Source organism: Eufriesea mexicana, unplaced genomic scaffold (assembly GCF_001483705.2).
Source record: "Eufriesea mexicana isolate 0111107269 unplaced genomic scaffold, ASM148370v2 scaffold794, whole genome shotgun sequence".
Classification (NCBI taxonomy): domain Eukaryota; kingdom Metazoa; phylum Arthropoda; class Insecta; order Hymenoptera; family Apidae; genus Eufriesea; species Eufriesea mexicana.
Genome location: NW_016908953.1, coordinates 970,155 through 987,986, shown reverse-complemented (window position 1 = coordinate 987,986; position 17,832 = coordinate 970,155). Strand labels below are relative to the sequence as shown.

Below are 17,832 nucleotides of genomic sequence, written 5' to 3'. Positions count from 1 at the left end.
ACCTGGACGATCAATCAGTACATATCAAAGGCAAGTCCAACATGATACCCTACATTATTACATATATTTTCATTATTTAAAATGGAACATAAGATCGACAGAAATTGTAGCCATGTTGCGATTTAATTCAAGTACAGCTTAAATCATATTAACAAATAAAAAATCAACTAAATAACATAATCAGTACCGTTGAGGTTTCGGTTTCTCTCGTGTGGCAATGATTTCACGATGATAGTGTCAGTCCATCCATATTAAATGACGATGAAATTGGAAGAAAGGAGTCTCCGCAATGTTCGAAACTGTCGTGTGTAAAAGCTGTTGGCTTTGAACGCGACGTGATCGATACGCAATCGTCTTACCGAGCATTTGCGAAGTTGCCCGAAAATACACGAAGGTAGCCGAGCGCCGACGAAGTCAGCCGAAGTGTTGTGAGCAAACGACGCGTACCGAAGAACGCGGGGTCTTCTCCGGCTTGGATTGAAACAGCGTTCGCGTCTACGGGCGCGGTTTTGTGTCTCGCGCTGGCGTTTTACACAGTAAAATGTCCTCCCTCGATTATCTGGACCTGTGTCGATTATGTCTTGTGAAGGACCGTGTTTCGGTGCCAATTTTCGAGGGTGAGGGAGACGTACGGCAGATATTTCTCAAGATCGCCGCCTGCCTACCGGTCAAGGTAAGCCAACTACGCCATCGCTTCGACAATGGCGATCCGCCATTTTGTGCATTTTCATAGCTACAACGCGTTTCCTCGTTCGTCCACGACTTTTCGATCTCCCAGTAGATGCATTTGCTCTCGATTATTTCAGAGATCGCCCTGTAGACAAGAAATTACAAACAACTCCAGAGTAGCGGTATCCAGATAGCTGTATGCTAGTGCTGTACTGTTTATCTTTCCTTTTCTCTCCAATCTCTCTAACTCGTTTACGACGCCACGAATTATTCAATAGAATTTTGCCGCGCTTTTTTCCCTACCTTAACGTATTGCGGATCTACCCAAATTTTTTCAACATCATCTGAGTAGCAGCCCTTTGATATTTTTATTCGTGAATAGCAAATCGTAATAATACTTTTCTATTTACGCCAACTAGAATTGAATAATCTTCCTTTTCGACATCTTGTTTCCGACACCATTGTACCTATTATAAAATTCCTATAATTGATTATTTATACATTTTAGACTAGTTTCATTGATAAGTATTTTCAACGTTGTGATGTATTTTGAAATTCCTTTTATAAAAAATTCGCTTAGTTTAATTCTTATATTTACAATTTGGAAATGCAGATATCTATTTATAAATTTTTAATTAACTACTTTCTGAATAATAATAAATAGCTAATATACATAATTTTATAGAACATTTTGTTATGATAATTGTTCTATATAACATACAAATGAATGAGTATAAAGTACATCTTTTATTTTGATCCCTTTTATAAATTTAAATTTTGATAAATGTCTTATAAATTTAATTTTCTTATACATGTTCAAAATTTTTCATTTATTTTTACTGTAATTATTAATTTATATCATTCATCAGATACCGCGTTTCATTGAAAAAGTGTCCTATTTTGCAGAAACATAGTTTTCTTGCGTAAATAGAACATTTATAATTAATATTCTTTTATGTATGATTGCAGGTTACAAGAGAAGATAAGTTACCCAAAAAAATATGCGACGATTGTGTGTATAAAGTAGAATTATTTTATCAATTTTGGAATACAACTGTAAACGCGGAGAAACAACTTCTACAATGGCTAGGAGAAGTCAGTTTAGAAGACAAACAGGGATATGTTACCAATGTTCTCAATCCGGTAATTTTCTTTTCATTAAACATTTATTTGTTATTACAGTCAGTGTGTGACAAAATCTGAACGTTGAGATATTCTTTTATTTTTTGACATTCGATTGCATGTTTACCCTAGTTACCGTACTGTTACTGATAACATTATTTAAAATTTTATACTTTTGTAAGTTTTTTAATTGTTTGATTTACTAAATTGTATTTGTCATTTATTTTTATACTTTTTAGAAAGATATGTTTGTATTTTTATAGATTTTAATGGATTGATTTGTTTGAAGGTTATATCGAGTTGCCTGTTATAAAAGATGAAAGATATTTTTATTCAGTCATATAAAATATTTGAAAATAATAAATAAATTCATTGTTCACATTTAATTTCAGAGTGTAATGAAACAAGAACAGAATACAGAGAACAGGTTAGATGGCAATGTGATGCAGCAAGTAGGAGAACATCAGAACAATATGGGGATGGGTATGATGGACAACATGGGTTTGGGTATTCCCATGATAATATCCAGTGCTAATCAACAACAAATCACCTCAGTTCCTATGGACACAAGCGGTAATTCTGTACAAACCGTTCAGGCAGTGCCTGGTCCAAGTTCACAAACGACACATAACCAAATACCGCAAAATCAAACAAGTTCTACGCAACAAGAAGAAGAAGAGGAAAGTAGCGAAGATGAAGAAAACTCTGATGAAGAGTGTGATGGAGATGAAGGTAGGCTATATAACACAAAATTCTTTTCTTTTTAATTTTGAGGTTTTATGTTAAAAAAATAAAGACACGCTTATACGTATTTCTTGTTTTTGTCAGGCCTACCTGTAAAAGAAGAAAGCGAAGAAGATCCCAGCAATAGAACTATAGAGCCTACAACTTTTGTAAATGTTTCCCTGGCATGCGATGAAGCAGGTCCTTCAGGATTACAACAACAGAAAATCTCAGATATACCTGAGATGCCAATGCCACAGCCAGCTGATGGGGATCCCAAATCTGGGTGAGTCTTTTATCCATATTTCATATTTTAAGGGCCAAAGGTGCCATTTTGTTGTGGAGATCACAAACACCTACACAAACATTTCAATGACATTTTTATTTTCGTACAAACATATGATTTGTATAATTTACAGTAAATTATTTATCTTGGTATAATAATTTTGTCAAAAATATTCTGCATCTATATTTATGATATTCTATATAATTTCATTTTTTTCTTTTTTTCTTTTTTTAAGTTTTATATCACTATTTAAAAAACATTCACTATTTTTGAACCATTCACTTTGCAGTAAATATAATATTCGAAGCAATAATACATTTACTTACACTTCTTTCTTCTTTTTTTGTAATAATTACGATAATTAGTTGTGCACATAATCCAAATTTCTTGTTGTAAGATAAATTACACGAGTTAGCCACCTAATTGAAACGAATAAGGTGCAATGGGATGTTAAGGTAAGTTAACACACACCCCACAACCATCTTTGGCTCTCTGTATTTTGCAATTTGATATCTGTTTTCTTATTTATTTCTGAAATTTATATTATACTTCATTTTCATGAAATTGCTTGATCGTATATAAAATATATTTATTATTTCAATAAAATATCAATTGTTCTGAAAAGTATATTTAATTTACGAAACAGATTGCAAAATACCTGAATATTCTTACATGTGATAGCATGTATTTAGAGTTCATTTCAATAGGAATGACTTCAACGACAGTTGAGACTTTATACTGTACATACTGATTGAATGTATTGATTATAATTCAATTCTTCTATTTAAATGAACTCTATTCTAGTTATTATTGATACATGTACAATAAATGAACAGAGGGATTCTACTAATTACGTGTATAGTCCATTAACACCTCTATGACCTGTCTTTTAACGTGTGTATGTAAGCGAATCGGTTGTTGTACAGCACTTAACGCGTAACAGCAGGTATTTAATCCCTCTGTTCAATTGAGAACCAGATGTTTACATGTTGTCAGTATCAATATCCCACGCTTACGTGAAGGCACAAAATGCCGCACACAGCCGACAATAGGCCGACCAAAAATCACAAACTAATATTTCGTAAGCTAACGTCACGATATAATAGACACTTGGTGCATAACAAAGTGTCACCAGGCCGTAATGATTCGTAAAAAAGAGAAAAAAACAACTAAATACCGTTTCTTGTCGTCTTCGTGCTTTCCAATGCCTACGCTTTTACATTATCGTCAGGACCACATAGTTACATTTAGCATATCGGTTAGTCTATAAGTGCTATCGTTCTGTTAACTGCGCACAAAAAATCCGCTGATAAACCGTGTGGTGTTCTTGCCACGACTTCGGTTTCGATCAATACCATTTGTGGCTGGCATCCTGGTTAGATGTCGGTTCAAAGTAATCCAGTGTTTTATGACGAAAAAATAAGTTCATTTAAAACGAAGGACAATAAAGCAACTAGAATAATAATTAATCAAGACACAACACGAAGAGTCGAAGAATTAATCATCGTTTGAGAAACGCGAAGAGGACCTCAGACAATATTTTTAAGGCGAGTATCAAGTTTTTGTATATTTTAAGACTCTGATTTCTTATTTAATACTGCATAAGTGTAATTTATATCTAATGAAATTTATTGCTTTTTATTTACATTTGCGCGATATTCCCGAGGAAAACTCGTGACGTCTGATCCGTGATTTTTGCATCGTTTTAGCGCGCTTTTCAGCGCGTTTTTTTTTGCTGAAAATTTGCTGCGCTTCGATTATACAAACTTCGATCGCGAGTACTCTTTTGTCGCGGATTATTTTACTTTCAGTTCGGCAAAAAGATCTTACCGAACTGTTTTTGTAAAATAATTTCGCGCCTTTTTTTCAACGCTTACGTAAAACCAGGCTGCGTTTACGCGCCGGTAGAAAAACAAATTTTTGAAGTTTATTTTGAATTTTTTTCTTGCGCAGTATGTTTGCATCGGTACCTGAAAAAATGACGGGAATGCATTAATTGTCATACTTGCGCAGCGTATGTTACGATTACGAGTTAAGATTTGGAAATGAAGTGATTGTGAGATTCGAAACATTTTTTTGTTTCCATTTAACATCGCTACGGTGCATTTATTATATTTCATTATGGTGCGTTCCGACCTATGGACCTTTTATTCGATAGAAATTTGTGGTGAAAGAAGATAGGAAGACACCGTGTGGATATTGGATATCGACTTAAAGGTGAGAATCTAATTTTCAATTAATACTACGTTAATTGGATTTCTAATTATATCGTATCTTAGTAAAGTTAATGATTTTTAGCAAGGGTTTGCTTCCTTCTAACTTTTTTGCCAAGTTTTGTAGCTTAACTTTTTCTTCTGCTGGTTTGCTGTAGAAATCTTTCATTTCTTTCTCGGTTTATGCCAATTACTTCATTCTGAGTCTAGAGATGTGGAGAGGCGAGAGAAATAGCTTAAGTTAGAATTAATCCGCGCCAATTCATTGTTTTTAATTAGATTCATTACTAATTCATTTAATATATAAATAAAGTAGTGGAAACTATTAAACATAACGTTCTTATTTAACAGCTTATTTACACATAGAAATAATACGTTTAAATTTTCAAAGGTCAAGACATCTGTATATTATAAACTGCAAAGGTAAAGTGAAAGCTATTAACAAAGATTTCTTTGCGATCTTCCGAAAGGAATATATCTGTTGGAAGATATATACGAAGAAGATCGCGAAGATGTTCGACAGAGAACGATGACGACAAAACTCTCTAAGCTCGATTTGCACTTGCTCTCGTCGCACTCTGTACTGCTGTGTCTCTAGAAGGAAAACAAACCACAATGCCCAAGCACTTTGCACGGTCACTATGCAGAAAACACGCAGCGTGAATTCTCTTTCTCCGCTTTCCTATCTATTTTTCACCGCAGCCTGTTGCAAGAGAGAAAGCAAGATCACAGGAACGAATCAAAGACAATGCCTATGTGTATTGTTCGGTGCTATTCGCCGCTGCATTGTCCTTGGGTTTTGTCGATTTCAGGGAAGGAAGCGAGACGTTCGGCGGATTGTCGGGGATGCTACGTCAAATACTTTCGCCATCGCCCGAGACGGGGGATACCGGTTTACCCGTCACTTGTACCTTGCTTCAGAACAACTCTATGTTCTCCAATCAGTCGCCGATGATGTCCTCGACGTACCAAACCGTTCCGTCCCACCTGTCGTCCATTTGTTCCGATCAAATTCTCTTGGATCACGTGCAGATCGTTACCGAATTCCATCCGTGCCCCACCTGTGGCCTCGAGTTTCGAAGCGCGCTGAAACTGAATTATCATATAAGAACCAGTCATCCGACTCTGCCGGAATTCGAGCACAGTATAGAAAACCCGATGAGATACTCGTGTACCATTTGTTCACGGAGTTTCTTTGCTCTGAGTCACTTGAGGATGCACGAGGTGACGCATTCTGCGCCGGCAACCTCCTGCGCACCGATTCCAACGATATCGACGTCGGTGAACGTTGAGAAGACGTTCGCCTGCGATCGTTGCCAAGCCAGTTTCCGGTATCGCACGCTCCTCGAGCGGCACAGAAGGATGCACGAGGTCGGTCAGGAGAAGCCTTACTCCTGCCCTAGGTGCTTGATGCGTTTCGAGACACGAAATCTGTACAATCATCACGCGAAAACTCACAAGCCGATCCTCACGGGCAACGATAGAATAACCGACACCGTAGTGTCTTCCGGTGATCCGGTCACTAGCAGTATTAGCGGTACCATGACGTCGTCGAACGCGAAATCGGTAGTCTCGTATCCGTGCGATTCGTGCTCGAAGCAATTCGCGAGCATCGAGTCCCTGACTACCCATAAGGCTGTACATAGATCCAGACCGTTGGTGTGCGACGTCTGCGGCAAAGGTTTTACACATCGCAAGTATTACGTGGTGCATCAACGTATTCATACGGGAGAAAGGCCATATCTCTGTGCCATGTGTGGGAAGTCGTTTACTCAAGCATCCACGCTTACCGTCCATCGCCGATATCACACCGGAGAACGTCCTTACACGTGCACCTTGTGTGGTAAAGGATTCGTTACCAGAACGATCATGCTAAATCATATGAAAAAGCACTGAACTCCATCGTCGCCGGTACGATGAGGAACGTTTGTTAACGTTGTCGTGTACGTTGAAAACGTGCACGGTAACATCGATTCGTGCCTCTGTTACGGAAGTTCATGATTTCTTTAAGTTACCGTTTTATCGTTGATTAAGGTTTAGTCCGTCGTGATGATAGTGCAAGAAACACTTCAGTATTTGCATTCGTTTTTAGTCGATAGGGATAATAGGAATTTATTAGATAGGAAATTTAATCTCTTTTCCACCCTTTCGTGCAGATCTTTGTTACGGAATATTTTTACTTTGCGTGGCATGAATGGTTTTTTTTTTTTTTAGAAAGTCACTCGCCTCAAGTGCCTTAAATTCGCTTACGGATAGGTAATCTTGTTTTCGTTATGCCACGAATTCGTTTAAATTAACGTGTAAACGTTTTTACAAGGTTTATGACGATAATGGTCATTTATCGTATTTTTCGATTCAGACGAATTTGTTGATCCGTAGAAGGAATACGTAAAAGAAATTGCTAATTAATTAATTAATCTTATGTGTAATATGCATGTTGTCACTGTGATACTGTTTGTTCGTCTATATTCTCTGAATATTTTAAGTGATAGGATATCTTTTACTCGTTTCAACTCTTAGAATCTCGCAATTTCGTTCGGAAATATCGGTTTCAAACACGAAATTTGCTTCAACTAAAATTAGTACCTGTTTAACGAACTAACTTTTTAATGTGCCTAAAAGATAGAATTTTTGGAAAATTTTAATCGATAAAATGGAAAAAGACATTTTACATAGGAAGGCTAATTGTATTAAGTAAATGCGTATAAAGCGTTGAAAGTTATTTGATGTTAAAGTCTCGTTATAATAGATAGAAAAGCATTAGTATACGGTTAATGTACGAGGTATACGATTATTTTAAGTATTTTTTTGTTAAAGCGGTAGATAGAAGTGATATAGTCTACATTTCAACATTAACAATGAATTCATGTGCCTCTAATTAATGTAAGTACAGGGTCACTACATAATTATGAGTATCGTAAAACGTAAGTATGAAGACGCTTAAATATTTCTATGTAACCTGGTAAAGATAAGATCTCTGCTATTGATATTCTTAACAACATAGTTGTAATTAATCGTTGGACGTAATCGTTGCTAAAAGATTTCTGAAAATTTTATCACTCTTGAATGTAACCTTTCGTCTAATTAAAGTTTTCAATGTTATTAGAAAGTCGTACAACCATTTTGGGATAGCATTTCTTTTTATTCATAATTTACATTTAATTATACTAAAATATAAAGTTATGGTGTTCATATAAATATTAATGACAAATTCTGGTTTTTATCGTCGGGTTTAAAAGGTTTCGCAGAAACAAAAATTCGAATGGTTAATAGCGCTAAATAATCGTTTTGCCGTATAACTATGATACTTAATAATTAAGGTAAAAACCGGAATTTTTCTGTGCAGGATTTTTTTTCTTTTTAATTAAGTCTTGATATTCGACACAAAACTATGCGATCTAAGTTATCGAGTTGCAAGATTTCTTTTCCTTTTCTTTAACTTTACGTTTCTTAGTAATAACAGATATTATTAAAATTTAATACGACCTACATTCAGTTATAAAGTCGAGTGTAAATCCAAGATGGCGGCTCGTATCACGTGATTGGGTCGTCGATAAAACAGTACAACATGTGGTAAGTGTACGGCAGAGATTTGCGTCAGAAAATATAATCTTATTATAACACAATTATAGATTGTATAATTTATTTGACGGTGTTTTTATTATGACAAAAATACAATACAATATATGTTAATTATTTTTCTCTTGCAATTATTACACATACTGCTTTACGGATATTGCTGTAAAATTTGTTGACATTTTTTTTTCTTATTTACATGATTTGAAAATTTAAAAGATTGAGCGTGATAAAAAGAAAATGGAAGCTATATCGCGAAACTCGTTTTCGGTACAGAAAATCGAGCGTTGACATTTCGGACGTATATTACGATATCACCGAGTGATATATTCCGAAATTAAACGTAACTGTTCGTTTTAAAATAAATGCATCTATAGATAGTAGAATTCAGAACAAGCAGCAAGGAAGTTTAAAATATAAAAACACGATAAAGAAAATACTGGAAAGCACCGAGGCACTTTATGAAGTATTTAACCCTGAAAATATAATCATGGATATTTAATTACTTTTCCCCGAATAATCTGACAAAAAAATATAAAAGAAAAAAGACACTAAGCCCCCTAAAAGGAAAGAGTACAGTATATCGATCGAATAAAAATAATACGTTGATTGACCTACGTTTTGTGTCTCTCTTCTTTCCAGATATTTTGTGTCAAAGCTTGAGATGCTACCTCAGGATCAGCAAGACTGCGGCCCGAATGATGAGATATTCGATCAGGAAGATACAGAGCAGCTGCTGATCACGAATCGGTTGCACGTACCGAAGATGGAAAACGCAGACATAATCATCTCCGATGGTATCGTGCAGTGCAACCTCTCCGGAGATGGTTTCGTTTCCGATCACGCTCTCGCTCTGCACTTAAAAATGCACGAACAGGACGAGGTACAATTACAAGACGACCAGCTTGTCTGTGAGCACTGTGGCTGCAGTTTCGCTACGGTATCCGCGTTGAAGGATCACCAATTAGAGCACGAGGCGAACGAAAGTTACGCTTGCGAGACGTGTGGCTATATTACCGATCATCGGGAGAGCCTGATAGCTCATGAGAAGCGGCACAATATCAAGTACGAGTGCGAGATCTGCGGTGCGGGTTTCGTTTCTTCCACTAGCTACGAGGAGCATCAGTCCATGCATTCGCTCGAGAAACCTTTTCAATGCGAGATCTGTAGCGCCCCGTTTCGTTATCGTCAAGGATTGAGGTTGCACGCCAAGCTTCATCAGCCTGACTACGTGCCTCCTCAGAGAAAGCATCACTGCGAGCTCTGTAATAAACGCTTCTCCAGGAAGCAGGTGCTGCTGGTCCACATGAAGACGCACGGTAACGCGGGAACTCAGAACGAATATATTTGCCCAGTTTGCGGCAAGGCTGTGTCCAGTAAGACCTATTTGACTGTACATTTGCGTAAGCATACAGGAGAGAAACCACACGTCTGCGATCTCTGCGGTAAAGGATTTATCTCGCAGAACTATCTAAGCGTGCATCGACGCACGCACACGGGAGAAAGACCGCATAAGTGCACTCATTGCGAGAAACGGTTTACCCAGCGAACCACTCTGGTGGTGCACCTCAGAGGCCACACCGGCGATCGACCGTATCCCTGCACGTGCTGCCATAAATCTTTTGCCTCGAAAACCATGCTGAACTCGCACCTCAAGACGCACGCTAAGCAGAGCGCGCGTCAGCAGCAAGAGCAACAGCAGCAACAGCAGTTGCAGCAGGAACAGGAGGTCCAGCACCAAGAACAGTCTCTCGATACGATAACTATACTCTTGCCCAGTTAGGGTTACTCGTGCGCCCATCGAATAAGCTATTCTAAAACGATTCAGGCCTTGTGGAAGAGTTGTTTTCTCTTAAGGAAGGAGGAAATCACTTATGTCTAGATAGAATGGAATATTTGTGTTGTTTGTTATCGAGAAGCGTAAATGTTTAGACTGTAATTCGAATGGTCATTTATTTTTATACGATGACGAAATCGTGCAGGAACAATCCAAATGTTCAAAGAAATATTTAAAATTAGTATTTTAATCATTTATTCTGTAGACACAGCTCCATGCTGAATCGTTGTTCGTAATTTCGATATCCATGTAAATGAATTGGACTATAGCTCGATACGAAATTGAAAATCTCGCGAACGAATCGTAACGATGCTTCGCGTTGTCTTTGGATAAGACAGAATGAAACGATATGCTGTCCGAGTTTCTCACTGACACGATAAAAATACTAAAATCTACTTTAGTAACTCGACTCAAAAATATTTTCATATTTTCAAGCGGTTTTTTCTTTGCATTTGCATTTAACTATTTTATACAACGATCATATACGAATGTAAAGCGTAATAGAGATCATATGTACATTCTAACGAGAATTCCATTTCATTAACGTTTTAAATAAGGTTAATTGTGAATTAACCGTCACATTTTTCCCCTGTAACTTTAATACGACAGTTGTCAATCATACGTATATAGAATACAAAAATCATGAGTGTATAAAATGGTTCATATCGTATGTGAAATCTTGTATTTTATACTATATTCTCGCGTTAGCGTCGAAGGAAATTTTTTATGTGTAACTTTACAAAACACAGCCGTCCACGCTACGAAGGATTTTTTACATTATATTCCTCAAATACTCAACTTTCTTTTATACGCACATGTGATTTACCACTTCGTCGTGAATATTATATATAGAGCTATTAACTTTTTGCGAAAGGTGCTTTAAATTAGTGATCGATAGATATATGATATAGTGCCTTAGTTGTTACGCGGTGCATCTTTCCGCAGAAAGAGAGGGAGAATATGCATTTAAGATATCCGAATTAACGAGTTACGATACCGCAAACTACGGAATTATCAGACACGTGGTATAAATTACCGATTCAATACGTAGAAAAGTCTTAATCGATGGTAGTTACAACAACGCTTTAACGAGTGCAAATAAATTAAGCGTGAAAACAATCACACAAATCACCCTATTGTAAACGAGTAGGATTACGTGAGAACCAGTACTTCAATTTGTGATAACGCCCTTTTCCGTTAAGTGTACGAAACAATTATGGTATATATACACACATATATGATACACAGTAGTTACGTTAAGAAATCATGTTTTCTAGTTAAACGTTATTCTAATTCATGACATTGCACTTTTCTTAATTTATAATACAACTATAATTGCGTCAGATACTTTAACGAATGTCTTATTTATGGTGTGGCTTTTTCATGTTGTACTTGACGCAAAGCGAGGGGAAAAATAGTTCTTTTTTTTTACCTACTGTTGTAGCTAGTAATCGTAGTGTGATATGTCGCTTTAGTGAATCATTAAATGTAGATAGTATTATTTACGACAGTTAGAATATTCGTAAGTTACAAGATTTATGTTTCTACCGAAAGAGAGAAAGAGAGAGAGAGAGAGAGAGAGAGAATGAGTGAGAAAGATAAAATGCCTTTAAAGCTTATAACACTATAATTCGTTGAGAAATCGCAATAGGCTCTGTATATAAACCAGAATCTGCGTGAATCGTATGAGTGCATGGGACCGCTATAAACTATTTCTAATAATTTCTACGAGATATCGAATTATTCTTTATTATCCGAAACAGATAGAACAATAGTCTCCTTTTGTAAGCAAATTCATAAGAATAAACAATACAGTAAACATTTTGTTTTATATTTACACACATTAAACATCGTTCGGTATCTTAACGCGAATTATCAGCGATATTTAGACAGCAAATACTCGATACTTTTATTCCCACCGTATGTCGTTACTCATCGTTTCCGATAAACGAAAATTCCTAACGGTGTAAACGGAGACGTGGATATTACATACACAAAGGCCTCGAGATTATAAATTACGTTGTTTCGCATGTTAATGGCTGTGTGCAATTTTGTGCAACGTGTCCAAGAAACAGGTCAGAGGTGTCCCATGCTTTTAGACATCTTTCTTACCCCATGACTCGAGGTTTCTTCGAACTGCATTAACTCCCTTAGTAATGTTCTCTCGTTCTGTGCGTGCAAGCGTCCGATTATAAGGCTGCTCACGCTGTATTGTCTTTTTGCAGACCGAAAAGCGTGAAGACGATACCAGCCAAGCCGAATAGAGTCTATTTGAGGATGAAGATTCGCAGTCAGCCTGAAAGCGGAAGAAAGTACAGATGCGAAATCTGCGGATTCGAGACTTTCTATAATTACTATTATGAGCAACATTTGTGGACACATTCTGGAGAAAGTCAGGTGGCTCGCGAGGTGTATGGTAAATTGATCGTGAGACTGTATACCAAGATGCATATTAGAATTGGCGAGAAGCCGGAGATATGCGAGTTTCGCGACCACGTATCTAGCTCGAGGGAGTGTTTGATCAAACATCGAAGAACCCACACCGATGAAAGACCTTATAAACTTAAAATCAGCGAGAAACATTTCAGGCAACGAGCCATCCTGAGCCTCCATTTGCGTGGACGCGAAGAACGCTTTATCTTAATTGGTAGGCTTAACGTTATTGATTCTGGTTGAACAGAAATTGCGAAATGTTACGTTAAAAAGAGAAAGGCACATATATGTTCGACTTAAATGTTGGAAGATTATAGAACATTAATAAGAATTTGATTTTTGTCGTTGCTGTACGATGTAGCTAATGGCTTGTGGAAACTGTTTTATGCTGCTACTATTTGTACAGATTACAAATAGAAATGAACAACACAGAGTTGAAACTTGAGAGTGTTGGAAAATATTTTTTCTTTTTTTTTTTTTCTTTTATACTGCAGGAATTGTTCGATTCTTTCATGACTGCTTTAATCGCACTAATTGTAATTTCTGTTATGGCGTGATGGTGTGTTACGTTGATCTGTAATGGGTGAATTGCGTATACTGTAAATAATGTAATGAAATTAATAAGTATACGCAATTATAGTGCAATAAAACTAGTACATGAACATAAACTGCCCTGTTGCCTGTAATATTTTAATGCCTTAGTAAGGATTTGAGAATATGAAAATTCGTTTTAATAAAAGTTGAACAATTTGATCCGGATTAATTACAAAATGGGAATTAAGAATAGTTTACTTCGAATGGTTGCGTACAAAACAACTATACCGGTAAGTGAGTAATGTATTTTTGAGCGAAAAAATATATTTTAAAAAAGAGAAACAAATATTAAAGTAGCGAACGATTTTAAGTTTATTGCTAAGAAAAAGACATTAAGGAAACATGAAAATATAAATTGAAATCTCAAAAAATATAATTTCAACGATATTGGCTTCATATAAATGGAAATAGAAGAATACGTGCAAATTTGATACTGAATAAATTCGAAGTTAATCTCGGATGTAAAAATCCAACTAATATTAAATTCGAAAAATTCCCTAACAGATTATACGAGAGTTCTGAAAACGATTTTGTTAAAAAGGTAACGAATACTTCGAAAACATATTCATATCGATATTTCTTTGAGAAAGGAACGACGTCAAAGGATCGTAGCTATATTTTTAAAAATTACATTTAATTAGTTAACGTATCAATCTCCGATACTCGACCATTCGTATTCACACATGACAAATGTACTCTACATAGATACTGCAAAAGGCTCCCCACGAGTTTCGATTTTTTCTTCACAGCGTGTTATTTCATAATCGATATTAAGTCATCGAGAGCAGAAGAAAAACCGAGACCAGCTCTTATCTAAACGGAAGAAAATTCGCCTTACCCAAGAATACGCTTATAACCTTCTTAAAACATGCATCCTATTGTTTTTCATACGTTGACGAGTCTTGTGCATTGCAGGTGCCTGGAGTACGAGGAAACGAAAATAGAACCGATAGATACGCTGGAGGATATGGAACTGGTCAAGTACCAAAATGACATTTGCACGACCGAAGAGTTCGAACAGATCAGCCATCAGGAAATAGTGACCGAAACGTTAGAGTATACCGATGAGACAGAAGTGAAGCTGATCGAAGAACAGGAGGAGCAGGTAGAGGACATTAACAAAGATTTTCACAGGAAATGTTTGGTGATCTATGAGTGCGATATCTGCAGCAAGAGGATGCGGAAGAAGCTTCAGTTTCTGAAGCACAGGCAGGACCACGAGAGGAACAACGAGGAGATGAGTGGTCGTTGCGTGGAATGTGACAAAACGTTCACGGATGAGGAGAAGCTGAAGAAGCACATGATCAAAGTGCATCAAAAGGAGAAGCCGTTTCAGTGCGTGCTCTGCAATAAATGCTTCAAAACGGAGGAGTTCCTGAAGACGCACTTGAAACAGCACAACAAGCGTTTCACTTGTGATATCTGCGGTATCTCAAAGGTGTCTGGCTACGATTTGCGTCTGCACAAGAAGAAACACAACGAAGAATACGTGACCCACTGCGAGATCTGTGGCAAAGGCTTCTACACGAATCAGACCCTTGAGAGACACTTGCTCACCCATACAGGGCAGAAACCGTTTGTCTGCAAAGTGTGCAATACCCCTTATGCGAGTGCTGCTTATCTGAACACGCACATGAAGTCTCATGGTGAGAGGGAGAAACATAAGTGCAATATCTGCAACTTCGAGAGCTACTGGAAAGCAGCTCTGAAAGTGCATCTTAAGATACACACCGGCGAGAACTTAATCACCTGTGAAATTTGCGGGAAATCAGTCTCTAGTAAAGCTTACCTGCAAATACATATGCGTATACATTCAGGTGAGAAACCGCACGTCTGTGAAGTATGTGGCAAAGCCTTTAGCGTCCGGAAATATTTGATTGTACACTTGAGAACGCACACGGGTGAAAGACCGTATGAGTGTAAGGTGTGCCAGAAAAGGTTCACGCAACAGGGTTCTTTGAACTCACATATGAAATCGCATAATGAAAGAAAGTGAACCGAAAGCACGAACTATTAAGTGTGTGTGTAAGATTATTGAAAGATATTATATTACAAGTATGAGAGGAATGCGTGTATCGATCTCTTAGACGTCTAGTGTTGGTAGTAGTAAAGGTAAAGGCATTTGGTTCGAGAAAGCTGTTTGAATTTTCCGTGTTAGGTATTAAGAGATTTTGATATATTGACTACCATGGCGAAATTTTTGCAGGATGTTCTATTGCACTAAGAGATTCACTGAATATTTGTCTTTTTTATTGATAATGATTTTTAGGCTTGAGTTAAACATGAAAATTATTCTAGGATTATTGCTAAAAGTAATTAAAAATACTAATGCATATCTATTTCAATATTTATTATTAAGATATTTTTAATATCTTGTCTTCATGTGTAACTGGATTTAACATGCTTAATTTAATTTATCAAACTTTGTATCCTAAAAATTTAGAAAGAACAGTAATGAAACCTGTTATCATGTTAATAGACTGTCGAATCTCTTAAATAACTGCATTATCTCATAGAAAACTTCAATATGGTAGTGAACGTGATGTAATAACAAATCTTTTTAATTGCAATTTTTTACTTAGGTTTACCCTGTATTTTTCAAATCGTAATTTTCACGAAAAGAATTCACGCTAGGTATAATGTTCGCTCATTCAACAAAAACTTAAGTGCAAATATTAGATACGCTAAATATGAATCAGTTGTACTACAAAGGAAAGTTGAAATAGTTGATAAGTTACTTTAAACACCATCGCAATGAGGGCAAGTTAAGTTAGGAATTGACTGCAATAAAATATCAGACAGTCTTGTAACAAGATTGTTTCTGATTTAGCAATATTTAAGCAATTCAAATAAACCTGAAATTATTTTTACTAACAAGAGAAATAATTCAGGCAATGAATAATAATAGTATTTTAAAATTCTACAATTTGAAAGGTGCCATAACAATCAAGAGATCATAAAAAGATTAATTTTCACAGTGATAAAATGATCTGCACTCACACATTTTTATATTCTTATTTAATATCATCACAGTTCATGGCCTAACTTAAAAACAGACTATAATAAACTGAAATAAATATACGATCAGTAATATGATAAGAAAAAGAGAACGATTTACACTCTAATAGTTAGAATATTAAAGAGGTGAAATGAAAGTTACAGTATAATAGCATAATAGCATCCATTCTAGTAATTGATTACTTGTAAATCACTTACTGAAATAATATTGAAGATCGATTTATATTTAATAACTAATTACGTTTGTATAGACTCGAAGTTAATATGAATTTACGGTCAATTTATAAAAATCCAGAGACATTAATTATATGATTCAAAGATTGTATATTTTACTAACATAATTTTAGGAATTATGTTGTAAGATCGAAGTATACTACCGAAGTATACTTCTGTTAGCTACAGAATCTTTAATACATTCGTATAACTTTCCATGTACATACACATAGTCAAAGTTCATAACGCACATCTGCAAATAAGCTTATTATCAAGCTTATTCTTCTAAAAATTTATCTGCTTATTTCAATAAAATTATTTTTTTATATAATACGCGCGATAAACATATTTTGTGTTCATTTTTTATATTTTTATTTTTTGAGCGGGTATCTTAAGATGTGTAAGATGAATATCGAAGACAAGAAGAACAATCTTGAACAAAGGGAATGAAAGATAGTCTTTTATTAATCTCCATTTGTTATAGTAATTTTCGAAAACTATATACGTATATGCAATTGTCTCAAATTATCCTACGAATATTATATTTATAAAAATTATAACAGATTAGATAATTAAGTATAAAATAATTTCTCTTGTCGCTGATTTGTTTAATTATCGACATATATTGGAATGATATGTATTTATCAAGAAAATGTTTTTTTTTTTCTTCTTTTTTTTTCTCGAAGATGTAAATTTTGTTTAGAAAGAGGAAACATCGAATGAAATATAAATTATACTTTTATTAACTACAAAACAGTAGAAACAATTTTAATTTACCACGAAAATTTATACATTCTGTATATCTATACAAATAACAGAATACAAAGATTTTATCCTGGTAAAAATTCTTATTATTTCAACAGCGAGCATCGTTTTATTTTATAGATCTCCAGAAATACGATATTTTTGTAAATATTATATAAAGGCAAGTTTTTAAAACTAAAAATTATGAACTATACAAGAGAATTCAGTCTAAGAAGAAGGAAGAAGAGGAAACGTAAGAAGTAATTCAAAGCCTTCGTACACTCCTATGTACATTCAGTGTATTCCATCAGATGTAAATCGAGCTAAATGTTCATTAATAAAAACCAGTTCCTCCCATAAAATCGAAGTTGTCGTTAGATCTAGACGAATAAAATAAGAATCAC

At 35.6% G+C, this 17,832-nt stretch overlaps 2 protein-coding genes across 2 annotated transcripts in view; both read left to right on the top strand.

Moving 5' to 3' along the window:
* The first annotated feature begins 450 nt into the window (after positions 1-450).
* The window catches only part of LOC108546820 (zinc finger protein 268), a 19,129-nt gene continuing 1,747 nt past the window's right edge, over positions 451-17,832 (top strand). Inside the window, exons 1-8 of the mRNA XM_017899077.1 lie at positions 451-673; positions 1,639-1,812; positions 2,184-2,523; positions 2,620-2,800; positions 9,232-10,335; positions 11,279-11,293; positions 14,369-15,445; positions 17,700-17,704. Of these exons, the coding sequence (XP_017754566.1) occupies positions 542-673; positions 1,639-1,812; positions 2,184-2,523; positions 2,620-2,800; positions 9,232-10,335; positions 11,279-11,293; positions 14,369-15,445; positions 17,700-17,704 (3,028 nt within the window). The 5' untranslated portion in view covers positions 451-541. The remainder of the gene's footprint in view (positions 674-1,638; positions 1,813-2,183; positions 2,524-2,619; positions 2,801-9,231; positions 10,336-11,278; positions 11,294-14,368; positions 15,446-17,699; positions 17,705-17,832) is intronic.
* On the top strand, positions 5,798-6,909 carry LOC108546817 (zinc finger protein 626-like). The gene has a single exon (XM_017899075.1). The coding sequence runs from the start codon at positions 5,860-5,862 to the stop codon at positions 6,907-6,909; it is 1,050 nt and encodes a 349-aa protein (XP_017754564.1). The 5' UTR covers positions 5,798-5,859.